Source organism: Chelon labrosus, assembly GCF_963514085.1.
Source record: "Chelon labrosus genome assembly, chromosome: 19".
Taxonomy (NCBI): domain Eukaryota; kingdom Metazoa; phylum Chordata; class Actinopteri; order Mugiliformes; family Mugilidae; genus Chelon; species Chelon labrosus.
The window spans coordinates 8,877,673-8,893,480 of NC_140352.1; the positions used below are offsets into that span (position 1 = coordinate 8,877,673).

The 15,808-nt window shown below is 42.7% G+C and overlaps 1 protein-coding gene across 1 annotated transcript; it reads left to right on the forward strand.

Moving 5' to 3' along the window:
* The first annotated feature begins 10,230 nt into the window (after window positions 1-10,230).
* Window positions 10,231-13,703, forward strand: six3b (SIX homeobox 3b). The gene is made up of 3 exons (XM_084566862.1): window positions 10,231-11,450; window positions 11,551-12,234; window positions 12,882-13,703. Exons 1-3 carry the CDS (start codon window positions 11,413-11,415, stop codon window positions 13,018-13,020), a joined length of 861 nt encoding a protein of 286 aa, XP_084422988.1. The 5' UTR covers window positions 10,231-11,412; the 3' UTR covers window positions 13,021-13,703.
* The last annotated feature ends 2,105 nt before the right edge of the window (window positions 13,704-15,808 follow it).

Below are 15,808 nucleotides of genomic sequence, written 5' to 3' on the forward strand. Positions count from 1 at the left end.
TGCAGCCTGACACAGACACGCACACAAAAACATGAAAATCAGCACAAGGTGTTGACCTGGCCTCCAAATCCACTAGATCCCAAACTGATCAAGTATCTGTCGAATGATCCACAGAGGTCCCTCCCCTCAACCCATAGCACCCAAAGGCTCCCCACTAACAACATTGTGTTACCAGACACCACAGGACATCCTCAGAAGGCCCATGTCCATTCTCTGATGAGTCACAACTGTTTTGGAGGCACAAGGGAGACCTACACAATATTAGGAAGGTGGTCATAATGTTATGCCTGATCGGTGTATAGCCTAATAAAGTCCACCAAATAAAGACAGTAGGCTGTCCTGTTTCTTGTCTTGTTTCAGCTTCATTTTTTATTTTTTGTTTTGTTTTTGTTTTTTTGTATATGCTAATGCTAATATTTAGCTGCTATAATGTTAGTCAATCATATTAGTATAATTTATTGGCCTGGTAACATTTGGCAATAGTCACTAAACACAAAATACAGCTGAAGCTAATGTGAATATCTTTAAAGCTTCATACTAATCCATCCAATTCTCATATAGTTAAATATATATTTAATTATATTAATTATATACAGTGTGCTTAAATATTAAGTTAATCTCTAAAATAGATATTTATGAAGTTTGTTGTCACATGGACCTGGTGTTGAGGAACAGTGTGTTAGATTTTAGTAGTAGCCAACAAAATGCATCTGTTGCCTTTGTCAAAAATTCCTGCTTTGACACGACCACACCTCCCCTACCCACACACACACACACAAAATACCCCTGTATAATCTGTCACTCTGTCATAATTTGTTCATAATCCCTAATCATAATCACATCGTATCTTAAAGGTGTTCTCAATCTGGAGTGGGATTATGGGATTGCGGGAGCGTGTGTGTGTTGGACTGTGAATGAGCGATCTAAATATATTATTATTGTGGTGGTGGAGGTGGTGTGTATGATGTGTGTGCTCGGGGGAGGCAAAACCGGGTAAAATTAATTTGATGATGGTGGGGTACGGCGCGCGCCCTCTCACTGACTCACCCGCTGAATCCACTTTAAGCCTGATATTATAATAAAAAAAACAAAAGGCAGACACTGACCTGTTAAAATCGTGTTTTTCATGCGCTGTGGTTCGTCTTTAATCTCTTTCACTTTAATTTGTTTTCACAGAAGTACGTGACAAAACAGAACGGAGTCCAAGAGACACGGATCAACCGTCTCTTTGGTCAAAAACAATCACAACTTTTTTGTTTTTTTCGTTTTGGCTAGCTTCTTTTGCCGGTCCATCGCGTTAACACTAATTTGAGGTGCTGCCATGAAATTTGGCCCAGACATTCATGGATCCCAGAGGATGATGCTCATTACTTTTGTGGATTTTTACATTTTGTATGTAGGCCCACAAGGAGGGCACGGTTCTAACTTAACCAGTGAAATATCTACAATTAATTTAGTCCTTTCTCTTTAAGTGACAGTATTAATAATGTGTAAAGGCTTTGCAATTGCAGTCAGAAAAATGTACTTAAAAGTAAAAGTATTAAAGGGAAATTACTGTCTTTTACAACCTGGACCTTATTTCTGGCATAAAATATGATTGTTTACTCACCCATATAACTTTGGTGTCATTTGGAGTCTTCGGAACATATTTAGATCAGCGTATATCCATATAGTGGGAGTGAATGGGGCACCGAAACTCTAAATAACGCATAACTCGTTCATTTCACCAATATTTTGTTACGATACGCTAGTGCTATTGCCCGTTGAGTCCGGAGTTACCTGTTGTCTATTCGCGGACGTGCAGCGGTTTGTTGTTCTTTGGCCAGCTGTTCCTCTCTCTACCTCCGCATCCTCCTTTCAACGAGCTCCTCATCCGTATACTCTGGCTCAAAACGGGAAGGACGTCCATCATAAACAAGGTAGTCGTCAACAACCTCAGAATCGGAAAAATATTCAGCCATGTTGCAAAAAACTAGCAGTAGCAAATTGCAGGTAAACAAGCCGACCGTTGCGGGTGCGAGTGACTCATCCAGGTCAGAAGTTAATAGGTCAATCTACAGATCCCGGATGATGATAACAGGTAACTCAACGGGGAATAGCACTAGCGTATCATAACAAAATATTGTTGAAATGAACTAGTTTCGTGGCAGATAAAGCGTTATTTAGAGGCTGCGTTTCGGTGCCCCATTCACTTCCACTATACACGGATCTAAATATCGTCCGAACGACTACAAATGACACCAAGGTTATATGAGTAAACGATCGTATTTTATGGCAGAAATAAGGTCCAGGTTGTAAAAAACAATAATTCCCCTTTAAATTACTTAAATACATAAGGCACCGATAGATGGCATCATGTTGAATACGTAGCAGATATTTACCCCTGTGATCTCGTGGAATAAAAATCCTTGTAAACCCCAAAAAGGCGATTGAATAAACCATCTGTCTATCACTGTCTATAACTTGCCGAAGCCAGTAGAGAGTTGTTATCTTCAGTCTGGCATTGCTGCCACTGTAAAAGATTTCTGTAGGGGGGATCTAGAGTTGGGGGTAGAACATATGTTCTATCTGTCTGTAAAGGTTTTTAGTCATCCAGGTCATGCTGTACCATGCAATATCAAAGGCTACTTGCTTGACGTTTTCTCAGAGTACTTGCATGAGGAGTGAAAATCAAGCTTTGTTTTAAATATCTTTTCCATTGAACAAAGCCTTCAGTGTTGTTCTTTGTTCTTTCAATGAAGAAACACCCTCCATTTCTCATGTAACTGATGCTACAGCACCATCTACATTAATCTCTTAAGGAACCTCCATTGTTGCACATATGTGATTGAAATTACAAGTTGAAAATACGCAATTAAATCAAAGTTCTACTCAAGTGCTTGTGTGAATAAAGCAACTTCACCCCTCTCCACCTGTCACACATTACAAGCAAAAAAAACAGTGGTCCCCAGAGGATGAATCCTGCTGATGTGATATGCTGACTTTACCTCTAGCGCTACCCAGTGGTTAACATTTGTGCTTTTTAGGCAAATGTTTGGACGGTTATTAGATCGTTATGAATTCAGTAAACATTTAAATCGTCCACCTCTCTGGTATACCTGCAAAACGTATTTGCATTCTCATTATCTTAAACTGCTTTTTGTGTTTACTGCTTATTTGCAAATGTAATAGTTAGTCAACACACCAAACCAAAGCTTGGAGCAAAGTAGCACGATAGCATCCAGATGCAGACCTTCTTCTTCATTTTTGTCTCTTCCTTATTTTCCCTCTTTCTCCTCGCTTCTGAATTGATAGCAGCTTCGGCGTCTCAGTGCACAACCTTTGACCTCTACCTGTTACAAAGCTTCACCTGCTTTTAGAAACTCAGTTTACAGGGTCACACATCGCTGTAACCTAGCTTGTTTTTACTCTGTCTATATAATATGTCTTTGCAGCTGTGTAAGCATTGTGTATATTTCCTCCTCTCTAGCGGAGATATTCAGTGCCACTGTTTGCCGCACGCTCTTCATTTCAAGATCAGCCGACCTGGTCGACCTCGACGCGCTGAACAACCTGTGCCAGTTGAAAAACCCCGAGCTGAATTGCTTTGTTCGCAGGGAGAGAGATGTTCTCGGTGTTTCTCTATCTCCTCTCTGTTGGTCTCCTTCTTTCTTACCCCTCCCCACACACACACACCTTTCACTCGAGTTCTTCTTCTTCCACCCACTCTTGTCTTTTCACAGTGAAGGATTTTCCGCTTGTGGCTGTAACCCTGGGCGAGAGCAGTGGTGGCGGGGTGAGTCTGCAAAGGCGTCATGTTTCAAATTTAACAACTGTGAACGTTAACTCGCCAAATGAGAGCTCAAAGAAGTGCAATTTATATATATATATATTTAAATACACATATATATACAGACTGCTCCCTACAATCTGTGTGGGTGCCTGAGCCTGAATAATGTGTGTGCGTCCCTCTCTGCGTATTTGTGTGTCTCAGCATATGACTTTGAGTGGAGTAATTTAGCAGATGAGCATGTGGCCATTGTTAGAGAGATGATCTGGCTCTTGCTGCTCAGATAGGTTAACATCCAGCAGATTAGACCAGATTACCCCCATCCACACCAGACAGGACGGGGGCCGGCCTCTCCCCTAGCTCCCTCCCTTTCCCTCCCTCCCTCGATCTGATCAAACCCTCCCCTCCTCGCCTTCCTCCTCTTTTCACTCGTTCTGACCTCAGCTTCATTTTCATCCTCCGTTGGATATTTTATTCCTGGATCCTTGTCCCGCTTCTCATCAGACTTTGTTTAATTTGAACTCTTCCAACGTGCATTCCTTGGGATCCAACTAACATTACAGTTGTTTCTCATTTTTTTAATGAAAGTAATATAGAGACATACACCTTTTTTTTGTCCCATTCTAAAGCAGCATAGACAATTCTGTTATTCATGAAAATAAAATCTCAAACTTACATTATTAAACAAAGTATTTTTTAATGTGCTATATTTGCTTCTATTGGCTTGTGAAATTTCAGTGTAAAGGTTTTACAGCAGCCTTTATGAGGGATCACATGATTATATTTATCAGAAACTGGCTGATAATTAAAAGAGTACACGCCGATGTGGCATTGCACGCCTATAAACTATTGTCCATACAGTTCCATTCTGACTTGCATTCAGATTATATTTTTCTTTAAATACTGTTCATACTGAGCGTCTTGCAGAGCTGAAGACAAAATCTCATTGCACTGTACAACCTCTGTTCTGCAATGACAATAAAAAACGATTCTATTCTAAAAGGCCAAAAATAATTAGGGGAAAAAAAAACACGTATTTTACACTACATATTCTTCTTCCTTTTGTAAACGTGGCTCCTACATTACCCACAATGCATTCCACCCACCAGACAGTTTGGCTGAAGATACAGCTATGCTATGCTATGCTATGCTGTGCTATGCTATGCATTCCACCCACCAGACAGCTTAGCTGGAGATACAGCTATGCTATGCTATGCTATGCTATGCTATGCATTCCACCCACCAGACAGTTTGGCTGAAGATACAGCTATGCTATGCTATGCTATCCATTTCACCCACCAGACAGTTTAGCTGGAGATACAGCTATGCTATGCTATGCCATGCTGTGCTATGCATTTCACCCACCAGACAGTTTAGTTGGAGATACAGCTATGCTATGCTATGCGATGCTATGGTATGCATTGTTATGCATTTCACCCACAAGACAGTTTAGCTGTTGATACAGCTATGCTATGCTATGCTATGCATTTCACCCACCAGATAGTTTAGCTGGAGATACAGCTATGCTATGCTATGCTATGCTATGCATTTCACCCACCAGACAGTTTAGCTGGAGATACAGCTATGCTATGCCATGCTATGCTATGCATTTCACCCACCAGACAGTTTAGCTGTTGATACAGCTATGCTATGCCATGCTATGCTATGCATTTCACCCACCAGACAGTTTAGCTGGAGATACAGCTATGCTATGCCATGCTATGCTATGCCATGCTATGCTATTCATTTCACTCACCAGATAGTTTAGCTGGAGATACAGCTATGCTATGCCATGCTATGCTATGCATTTCACCCACCAGACAGTTTAGCTGGAGATACAGCTATGCTATGCCATGCTATGCTATGCCATGCTATGCTATGCATTTCACTCACCAGACAGTTTAGCTGTTGATACAGCTATGCTATGCCATGCTATGCTATGCATTTCACCCACCAGACAGTTTAGCTGTTGATACAGCTATGCTATGCCATGCTATGCTATGCATTTCACCCACCAGACAGTTTAGCTGTTGATACAGCTATGCTATGCCATGCTATGCTATGCATTTCACCCACCAGACAGTTTAGCTGGAGATACAGCTATGCTATGCTATGCTATGCTATGCCATGCTATGCTATTCATTTCACTCACCAGATAGTTTAGCTGGAGATACAGCTATGCTATACTATACTATTAGCGGCTAATGTAGCATCAGTCTAGAGGTCTGTTAAACATTTCACACAGTTTTATTTGTAATTTCTTAAAAGGAGATAACAGCGCAGAAATCTGTATTTGAGAATACACATCACCTGAGCATATAAAGTTAAATAGTTACTGCGATTGCAGTTAGTAATAGCAATTATTAATTTTGTGGATAATTTTTGAAAAAATAATATATTAATTCATGTTTACTGATGAGTGAAAATGTCCCCAGTTCTGTTAAAAGTTTATTTATTTCTTCTCTTTCCCTTCCAGGTTTATTGGAGGTGCTCCAGGTGCAGTTACCTGAAAGATATCAAACAAACAAACAAACAAAATCTCCACTCCTGTTAACTCCGCTCCAACCGACAGAACTTTCTGCAACAATATCTCCAGGTGCAGGAATGTAAGAAGTTTTAATCTGACTCATTCTCTTCATTTCCTTTTCGGTGACACACCTTTTTTCATTTCCGTCACCCACTGCGCTTGCATGAAAATGTGTAACTGGAGGGTGTTAATGTATTAGCTGCATGTGTGCGTGCGTCACATCTGCGCGGCCGTGCGTCTCGGCCTTGAAAAACCCGAGGGCCAGCCGTTTGCAGCGGAGCTCCAGCTGTTTGTATTTTTGGCCCGCCAGTGTTTGTTTGTCGGGCGGCCGCTGTGTTTATCTCGTTCGGGCTATTAATTAAAATCACCCAGAGTGGTGACACTAACAAAACACAGGATAACCATGTAATTACTGACTTTACATCTGGCCCGGCTGTCCTAATCTATAGTTTTAAGGCAACCTAGAAAGCAGTGAATCAAGAGGAATTATTAGTCAAATTATCAGATTATTTTTGTTTGTCCGTTCGTCAGTAAGGTGCTTTAACGTCTGTGTCGCCCATCTGGATACGGATGCGTATCTGTGAGCATCTGTGTATGTTTTGTGTGTCGCAAACCTGGTGAGCTGCGTTGCGAAAACCTCTCACACACAGCTGGACTCAAGCCTCACCAATAAAACAGCAGGATTAAGGTGGTATTGGGTTACAGACCAATACCTTGGCTTGGGATTAGTCGCTCAGGTACAGTTACTTGAGTACCTGTCCTCCTCAGCTTTCTGTGACAGAGGTCAAGATGCGGCCAAATAGTGACCACACACATGCACGGGGGGGCGGGTCTGCGTGGGAAGCGAGCTTCACTTCCTTTGCAGGGATAACGAGGAACCAAACACTTTGTTATTGACAGTGGTCTGTGAGGACTTTTTTAGAGAGTAGTTAGAAGAGTGGGCCGATACAGCTCTCACATCTCTGCCTTAAATATGAAGCCAGGAACTTGTTAGCTTAGCAGACGCAGCTCACCACAATGTCCTTTTTAGTGCATAAAACGCCAACTTTTTTGAAAGGGTAACACGATGCCCCTTCTGTCCATAGGTGCATCATGTTTTTTATAAGGGTCAGTATCACGGGAGATGGATACCACTTACGGCTAACAGAGGAACAGCTAACCAGCTCCTAGCTTTGTATTTAAGATAGCTTAAATATGAACCTAGAAATGGTTAGCTCAGTGTACACCTGTGTCTCTCTCTGTCCTGTACCTGCATGTTATCTGTTATCTTGAACCCCCCCCCTCCCCCCAGACCCCCAACTTGCCTAGTTTTCACTGCTTACAATTATCTACCTACCTAACTGGAATGATAGATGCATGTATGAATTTATTTGCCTCCCCTCTGCTGTTTTTCTCCTTTACCTCCCCTTCCTTTTCTTCTGTCCCATCTCCCTCTTTGTTCTGTCTCTCTAACCAGCTGACTTCTAGCAGGTGCCCCCCCCCCCCCCCTTTTCCTCCTTCACCTTAGTGCTTGCTCCAATTTTTGATTTTGACACTGCCTAAATTAAAATTGGACTGAATTTAAATACCTGCCCATAAAAATCAAACAAGATAAGGGTTTTAGAGGTGCCCGTGCACTGATATCGTTACTTCCAGGCCGTCCCTGCTTCCAGTCTTCGTGCTGGTCTAAGCTAACCTGCTGCTAGCCGCATGTTTAGTAGTAAACAGATATGAGAGTCTCATCTAAACCTAACAAGAACACATCAGCGCATTCGCCAAAATGCTGAAATTCTACTAATCAATTATCCGACAGGCTATAAATAGACACTCTGATTAGTACGTATAAAAAGCTCTGTTGTCCCACTCTCTCCATATCCTTCTCAGTCTGCTACATTTTACCCCCCCTCCATCTTTTTATTTTTTTTTTTGGGCACCATTGTGCACCAGACTCTCCTGGAGCCCTGTAAGAGCACAAAAGCACAACAAAGACTCAGGAAGTGATTAGTGGCTTAACGAGGAGGAGGCTTTGGGGGGGAGTTAGGGGGCTGCGCAGCCTCTTCCAAGAGACGGGTGAGGGGGTTAAAGTTTCAGGGCTTAAGAGGTCAGTGTTAAGTTGTGGAGGTCAGTGGAGAGGTTAATTAGGAGCAAGGCTTTTGTTTACGGGGGGATAAGGAGACGCAGAGGCAATTCATTTCGTCTCCTCGCTGTGTTCCTGCAGCCACCCTGGAAGTGCCATCCACCCGCTCTCAGCCAGCTCTGCTTTTTCCTCCTCCCCCTCCTCCTCCCCGTCTTCGTCCCTGATAATTGTCCCGTCGCTGAATGGAGATGTAGCTGAATTAACTTAATTGTCACCATTATGACACGCTCGCCCCCTCTTCGTCGCCACAACACACACAAACACCTCGAGGATCTCTCCTCAAGTGTGTTTGGCATGTCCTTCCTGCTTCCATTAGAGGAATGTCTTTTCAACTTGGAGGAGCTCTGGCCGTGACTGTCGCTCAGAGACCGCTTGTGTGTGTGTTTTTGCCCATTGTTCCGCTGTTACAACACGGGGGGGGGGGACGCCGCGTCCGTGTATAGGCGCAGCCATCTCGAGTGGAGCAGAGCGAGCGGCGTGAGCATGTGTGAGGAGGAGAAACAGAAAGAGAGCTGACGCTGAAGCAGCTTTCTTGTCTGCAAAAACCTTTAATGTGACCTTTATTCAAGTTTGTTTGAATTATTCCTCGTACTATGTTACAAGACCCACAAAAGCCAGACACTGAAGTTTGTCTTTATTCATTTTTTCCGTGGCATGTAAGCCAAATAGTTTTGTAAGGCATCGTGGGATTAATTACACAGGACCCAATAGTGGGAGAACTGATTACATTTGTCTGCTATCTTTACAAAGTTCTGCAGAAAAATGGGCAACAAACATGAAACGCAGCGTAGAGTCAGTAAGGCTGAGCCACAGCTGCATATCCTACACCGTAGCCTGGCACGCACCTCCAGAGAAACGTAACTAAACGTCCTCGCGTCTCTCGGTGCACGAACAAGCACATAAAACCCCTCCTTCTGCCTCCTAAACTATTCAGACTGCTGATCGACACTTTTGCCGGGGGCACAGGACGCTCGCCATGGCTGGAGTATAAACCAAACTTTAGTCTTTGAAGGAGAAGATCATAATTTAACTAAATGGGATTCCTCTTTCTCTATGTACTTGGTCTCTAGGATTACGTATATAAACAAAAACAGTGAGCTGCTCTTCTCACTGTTAGGTGTTGCAGAAAGTTCTCTCAAAGTCGTGGTCGTATTATCTATAGTGTCAAGCAAGAAGTGGAAGAAGCAAAGTTGTAGGATTTGTTCACTTCCTTCATAACAGCCCAAAGATGTGCAGCCAACATCCACACCTATTTTCAGTAAACACAGAGTGCCAACCGGCAGTACGCTTTGAACTAGTTTTTAAAATACTTTTGCACGTAGTCTGAAGTCTTCATGCACTTCGCATATCGTTTAAGACAAATAGACGTTTGCGGTTGAGCTGACTGATAAACATCTCGACAAAATCAGCATAAAAACCCTTCCTTTAACCGTAAGAAGCTCAGTTCAAATACGTCTTCTTCATTTCCTTTTCGGCTTTTCCCTTCAGGGGCCGCCACGGCGAATCATCCGCTTCCATCTCGCCCTATCCTCCGTGTCGTCTTCTCTAGCACCGACTACCTTCACGTCCTACTTCACTACATCCACAAACCTCCTCTTTGGTCTTCCTCTAGACCGCCTCCTGCCTGGCAGCTCTATCTTCAGCATCACAAATGTCCAATTGCCCTGTCCATCCTCTTTACACCCATGGACATCCAAGTCATTTCTTGTTTCCTTGTTTTTTGCAAAGCTCTTTGTAACCTGTGATTTTTTTATTATTGTGAAGCTGAGTTTAGTTGATTGACATATGATTGAACCATATGCATCACCCTGGGTGGAAAAACTGGCACACTGCTCCTTACGCCACTGTGAAGGGACATCTGTCTGTTGGGGTAATTGGCATTAACCCTTTTAATCTGGGTGACCCCCTTTTTCACGCCCAACACATCTGCACTGGGGCGTTTGTTAGGGTCTGTGTGTGTGATGAGGTAGTGAGCAACAATGGTATAAAAGATTGTTTTTGGATATTTATTTATTTTATTTCCTTCACTTCACATTTTTTCCATCCACTTAACCGAACCGTAATCACTGTTTATTCTAACCCTAACCTTAAACCGGGGCTTCATTCGATTTACATCGTGTGGCTTCTTTTTTGTCCCCTCATGGGTGCCACACTCCAAAGCATATGGTCCGGGGGCAGCTCCAAAATGTGTTAATGCTGATTGAATATGCCGCTCCATTACACTAATGTCAGCGGGCTGTATAGGCCTGATGCTAATCCAAGGTAACAGAATGGAGACGGAGCGCAGCTTATCTCTGAACTTATGGATATTAGAAAACAAGGAAAGTGATTAGAGTGGCGGGAGACCACTTAGAGAAACATACGCTTTCAGCTCTCGACGAGATTTCCAATCACACCAGTACGGTAAGCATTACTGCAAGTAGCTTACCGGCAGGACTTAGTTTTGATTTAGTTTGTGATTTTTTATTTTTTTTTATTCCTCCTTCATTATAATTACATCTTGCATTTATGGTACAGAGACAATTTTTTTGGTTATTCATCTTTTTTTTTCTGTTATCATGACTTTTTCCTCACTAGAATAAACTGGAGATGACAGCAGTGTAGGTCTACTTGACCAGGAGGTGTGAAACTGTCTCAGTGTTCAATCAAAAATCTAACAAACCCAGAGGAATTTACATTCCAACAATGTAATAGAAAGACATGTTCACAGTGTCTGTCTGTATTTTTTTCTGGATGCCACAACTCTTATTTAAATGAGGAAGAACTTTTGTGTTTAAAATCCTGATTTGTGTCATTTTGCGCTGATTTTATTGCCGGAAACGTCTTTGTAAGTTTCACTCATTGTAATGTAGCCGATAGGCTGTGGGGACAAAACTGTCACTGACATCAGAAAGGCAGTTCAGAAAAGACTTCATGTGTCCAGCTTTGGCACAAAAGGGTGGAGATAAATCCTCTGATTGACAGTGCTGCCATGACAACCCGGCATCAGCAGGGTGTCCAATGAGGAGTCGGATCCAGGGGCCCTCCCTGACTCCCAGGTGAGCTAAAGAGTCAGACTCCTGCAGATTTCTCTCAGATAGCCCCCGGAACGCATTTCGTCTCCTTTTGGTTTCACGCTGAATTCCAGATGGTTTTCAGGTCGCCACTCGACTTTTTTTCAGCCTCACGTCTCCTCTTGCCCCACTTTGCGGATGGGACCCCTGTCCTGCCTCGCTCTCGGTCCCCGGAGGATCCCCCCGCCGCTTGCCCTCCCCTTGCCCTCCCGGGACTGTGTTTCTCTGCGGCGCAGATCGCAAGCGTCTGCGAGACCCTGGAGGAGACCGGAGACATCGAGCGGCTGGCCCGCTTTCTCTGGTCGCTCCCGATGACCACCGACGGTCGCGACTCCATCTCTGAGCACGAATCCGTGCAGAGGGCGCGCGCCGTGGTGGCGTACCACACGGGAAGTTTCCGCGAGCTTTACCACATCCTGGAGACGCATCGCTTTACGCGCGCCTCGCACGGCAAACTGCAGGCGATGTGGCTCGAAGCCCACTACCGGGAGGCGGAGAAGCTGCGAGGGCGGCCGCTCGGACCCGTGGACAAGTACCGCGTGAGGAAGAAGTTCCCGTTACCGAGGACCATCTGGGACGGAGAGCAGAAGACGCACTGCTTCAAAGAGCGCACTCGGGGGCTGCTGAGAGAGTGGTACCTGCAGGACCCGTACCCCAACCCGGGGAAGAAGCGGGAGCTGGCACACGCCACCGGACTGACGCCGACTCAGGTTGGAAACTGGTTCAAAAACCGGAGACAGAGGGACAGGGCGGCAGCAGCAAAGAACAGGTCAGTTGCTTTGACTGGAATTAATAGTCTATTGAGTGTCACAGTGGGAAACGGAGTTGAATGGGCAGCATTTGAGCGCATCCGATAAAAAGCCACTTTTCCTTTTGAAAATATATTTAGATCTCGAGACTCAGGTTATTTAGCTCTATATGCCCATTTTTTTATCTGTCTTTTCATTTGTTACGTCGTCTTGATGCAGTTCCTTCTCCAGATTCGGCCAAGCTTGCGCGTAAAAGGGCCATTCATGCGTAAAAGCGCACGGTCATTCAGCTTGTGGGTTTTTGTTTTTCTTCTGTGAGTGTGACCTGGTCGATCTTTCTTCACCTTTCTCTCACTATGATTTGCTTCAGGGTCAGTGTCCGGGTCAGTCACTCCTTTGGTGAAGACAGACCATGAATGAATTGGTGCAAATTGCTTACATGCATTAGGCAGCAATTTATATGACGTGTAATTGGTATTTATGCTTTAACACTAGTTACATTTTAAGGTTAAATTCTATGATTTGTCTTTTTACAATAACAAAAAAAGAAACGTTTAGTTGTACTTGTATGGTTTTACATTAAATGCAACGTTTTAAGTTTTTGGTGTTAATGCCAGCCACCTTTTTTTTTTTCAACCTTTTAACGTCTTTTCCTTTTCGTCTCCAGGTTGCAGCACCACCGGATGTGTCCAGACGGTGTGCGGTCACTAAGCGGAGGGGACTGCAGTCCAGACGGGAGCGCAGAGCGCGCCGATGGAGAAACACTCCTCTCAGTTACGGACAGTGACTCTGACTTGGATGTTTGAGACTTTTAATCTATGAACTGGACCTTGAGGGGCCTGCGATGGTCGTTGTGGGTTAACGGAGTGAGAATGAGGAAATGTGCGGACAAAAGCTGGTTAAATTTTATGTTCGGGCAATAAAACAGATTCATCCTAAATTTTATTCTATCTTGTTAAGCCCGGTTTTCTTTTTTTCTTTTTCTTTCTTTTGTTTGTTATCTAAAAAAAATAATAATTTATATCTAACATTTTGTGCTCGTTTTCGGCCTTCTGGTGGTCTCCAGGTGCACATCATGATTTCGAACCAGCTTTTTGATTTTTTAAGTGGATGGTAACACACACATCTGTTGACCCAGCTTACATCATCCCACCCAATTAAATAGACCTCAAGCCGTGGACCCCATGTTGGACTTTAACGCAGGGGCCCCCACAGAGGAGGACCTTTACAGACTGAAACCTGCCAGTGAGCAAATCACTCCTATTTTCTCTCATTATGTCTCATTGTAATTTTTTTTAAATAGTTTTTCCTTTAGAGGCCCCTGGAGGACCCCTGGATGTCCACTGCTGTAGACAATCGATCAATACCACTACCTCTACATCCGTCTGTCTGTCTGTCTGTTTGTTTGTTTATAACCTTTTTTTCTTTTCTCTACCATCTTCATTTACTTTATTTAAAGTTGTCAGTGCTCAGCCTGTGTCATTCTACGTCCTACTTAATGTTCAACTTGATGCTGAATAAATGTTTTGGTATTTTATATAAATAAAATTATTTAATATATGGCTGTTTAACAACTCTTCTTTAATGGCAGTCCCTGTTATGGACTTTGTGTGTGTGTGTTTGTCTAATCAGTACTAACTTTATGATGATTTAGTTTAGTTTAAGGTCAAGTAATTTCAAGCATTAACTAAAAATATGCTTATTGAGCTAAACTAGCAAAATAAATTAACTTACACCAAACAAGTTCAAACTTTGGAGGAGAAAGAAGAAATGGTTGAATGCAACTTATATAATGTAGCCAGGGCGTCTGAATTGATTCTCCAAGGCTCTGTCCACCAGACTGCTGCAGGGATAATCCTGCACAAAGGGTCATCACACAGTCAACATACTTTTTTTTTTTTTTTAATGTGTCACTATTTGATAACAAGCATCACAGTGCACATGTGCAAACGCTCACAAGTAAATGTGTTAAATATGTTCATTAAATGTTTCCTAAAATGATTCAGCAAAGCGGTGCAATAAGAAACTGTGTGCACATTATTTAAAACAGTGCACGGAAACTCATGCTGGAGTTGCATTTGGTGACTTTTAACTTACATTGTCCCCAAATTTTGCTTGATACAATAGAAGAGAATAGAATAGAATGTTTTTATTGTCATTGCACTAGTACAACAAGATTAAGGTGACCTAAGGCCCCCCTTTAGGTGCCGTAGAAGTACTGGAATAAAAATAAATAAAAAAGTAAAGGAAAAGAAAGTAAAGAACTAGAATTAAAATAAAACATGACATAACAATCCCATTCACACATAATAAGACAACTGTTATTGCACATCACATGAATTTATTGCACAGATGTGTTGCACGTTGTTGTGAGAATTATTGTGTGAATTATTGGACATTATTCACATTATTATTTCTTTATTGTTTGGGTTGTTCAGTGCGATTATGGCTCTTGCATAGAAGCCATTTCTCAGTCTGTTGGTGCTGACCTCCAGTGTCCTGAACCGTCTACCAGGTGGTAGCAGTTCAAAAAGTGAAAGAACGGTCTATGCAACTCCTACATCGTTTTTTATGCAAAAATTCATGCATATTTAATAAATATCCCCAGAACATGCCTAAAGATCTAAAAAGATTGCCAGTACGCAGACTTGTTCGTATCAGTGGTCTTTACGCGCCTCACTTTGTACTCACACGCTGACCTGGAGATCAACTCCACCCGTGAAACAGCACGAGCACACGCTTCAGCGCCACCCAGTGGTCAAAGTGAAGTCTGCTCCTCTCTGCTGTTCTCAGACATTTATGTACATTCACTTCATTATACAGAGAATAAAAAAAGTTTAAAAGTTCAAGCAGAATAAATGGGTCAGGTAAAGTTCCTGGTACATTTTTATTTCCCATAGTTGCTATTTATCCAGTTAAACGTCTGTTGTAGTTATAAAAACTCCGTCCTAAGAGGGGACATATAAAAATAGAGTGAGTGTGATCAATCTAAACGAATCATGTGTTTACGTGACAGTAATAAATAGTGATGTTTTTTCCCGCAGCTTTGTAGAAGTTTGTTTTGATCGCCGGTGAAACGTTCCTTTCCGAGGAGCACTTGAACACAGCATTCAGTGACATCACCACCATTACAGCGGCGATGCGTCCTGTGGAGCAGCAGGTGGCGCTGCTGACCAGGTATATTGATGACCCAGCTCACAGTTTGTTTTGGTTTGCAGGCGTCTGCTGATATTTATCTTTTCTAAATATGCTCATCGATTTGTATTGCTAACTTCTGTCATACATCACTTTCGTTGTCTGATATGAAATAATAACTCACTCATCTCCTGTTGATTTATGTGTGTGTGTGAGAGACAAAGACATCTGAGATGAATGACCCCCACAGAGGAGGACCTTTACAGACTGAAACCTGCCAGTGAGAAAACCACTTCTGTTTTCTCTAACTATGTCTCGTTTTAATAATAATCACAATTATTTTTATTATTGTCTCTGGAGGAGCACTTGATGTCCGACCCGTGGACTTTTCTTTCCACTCTCTTCACCTACTTTAATTGGAGTTGTCATTGTGCAGCCTGTATCATTCTACATCTACAG

Bases quoted from the DNA above. Each gene is read 5' to 3' on its own strand.
- six3b (XM_084566862.1), top strand. From the start codon at position 11,413: ATGAGGAGTCGGATCCAGGGGCCCTCCCTGACTCCCAG. The intron at 11,451-11,550 runs GTGAGCTAAAGA...GATGGTTTTCAG, and splicing joins GGGCCCTCCCTGACTCCCAG to GTCGCCACTCGACTTTTTTT. The intron at 12,235-12,881 runs GTCAGTTGCTTT...TTTCGTCTCCAG, and splicing joins GCGGCAGCAGCAAAGAACAG to GTTGCAGCACCACCGGATGT.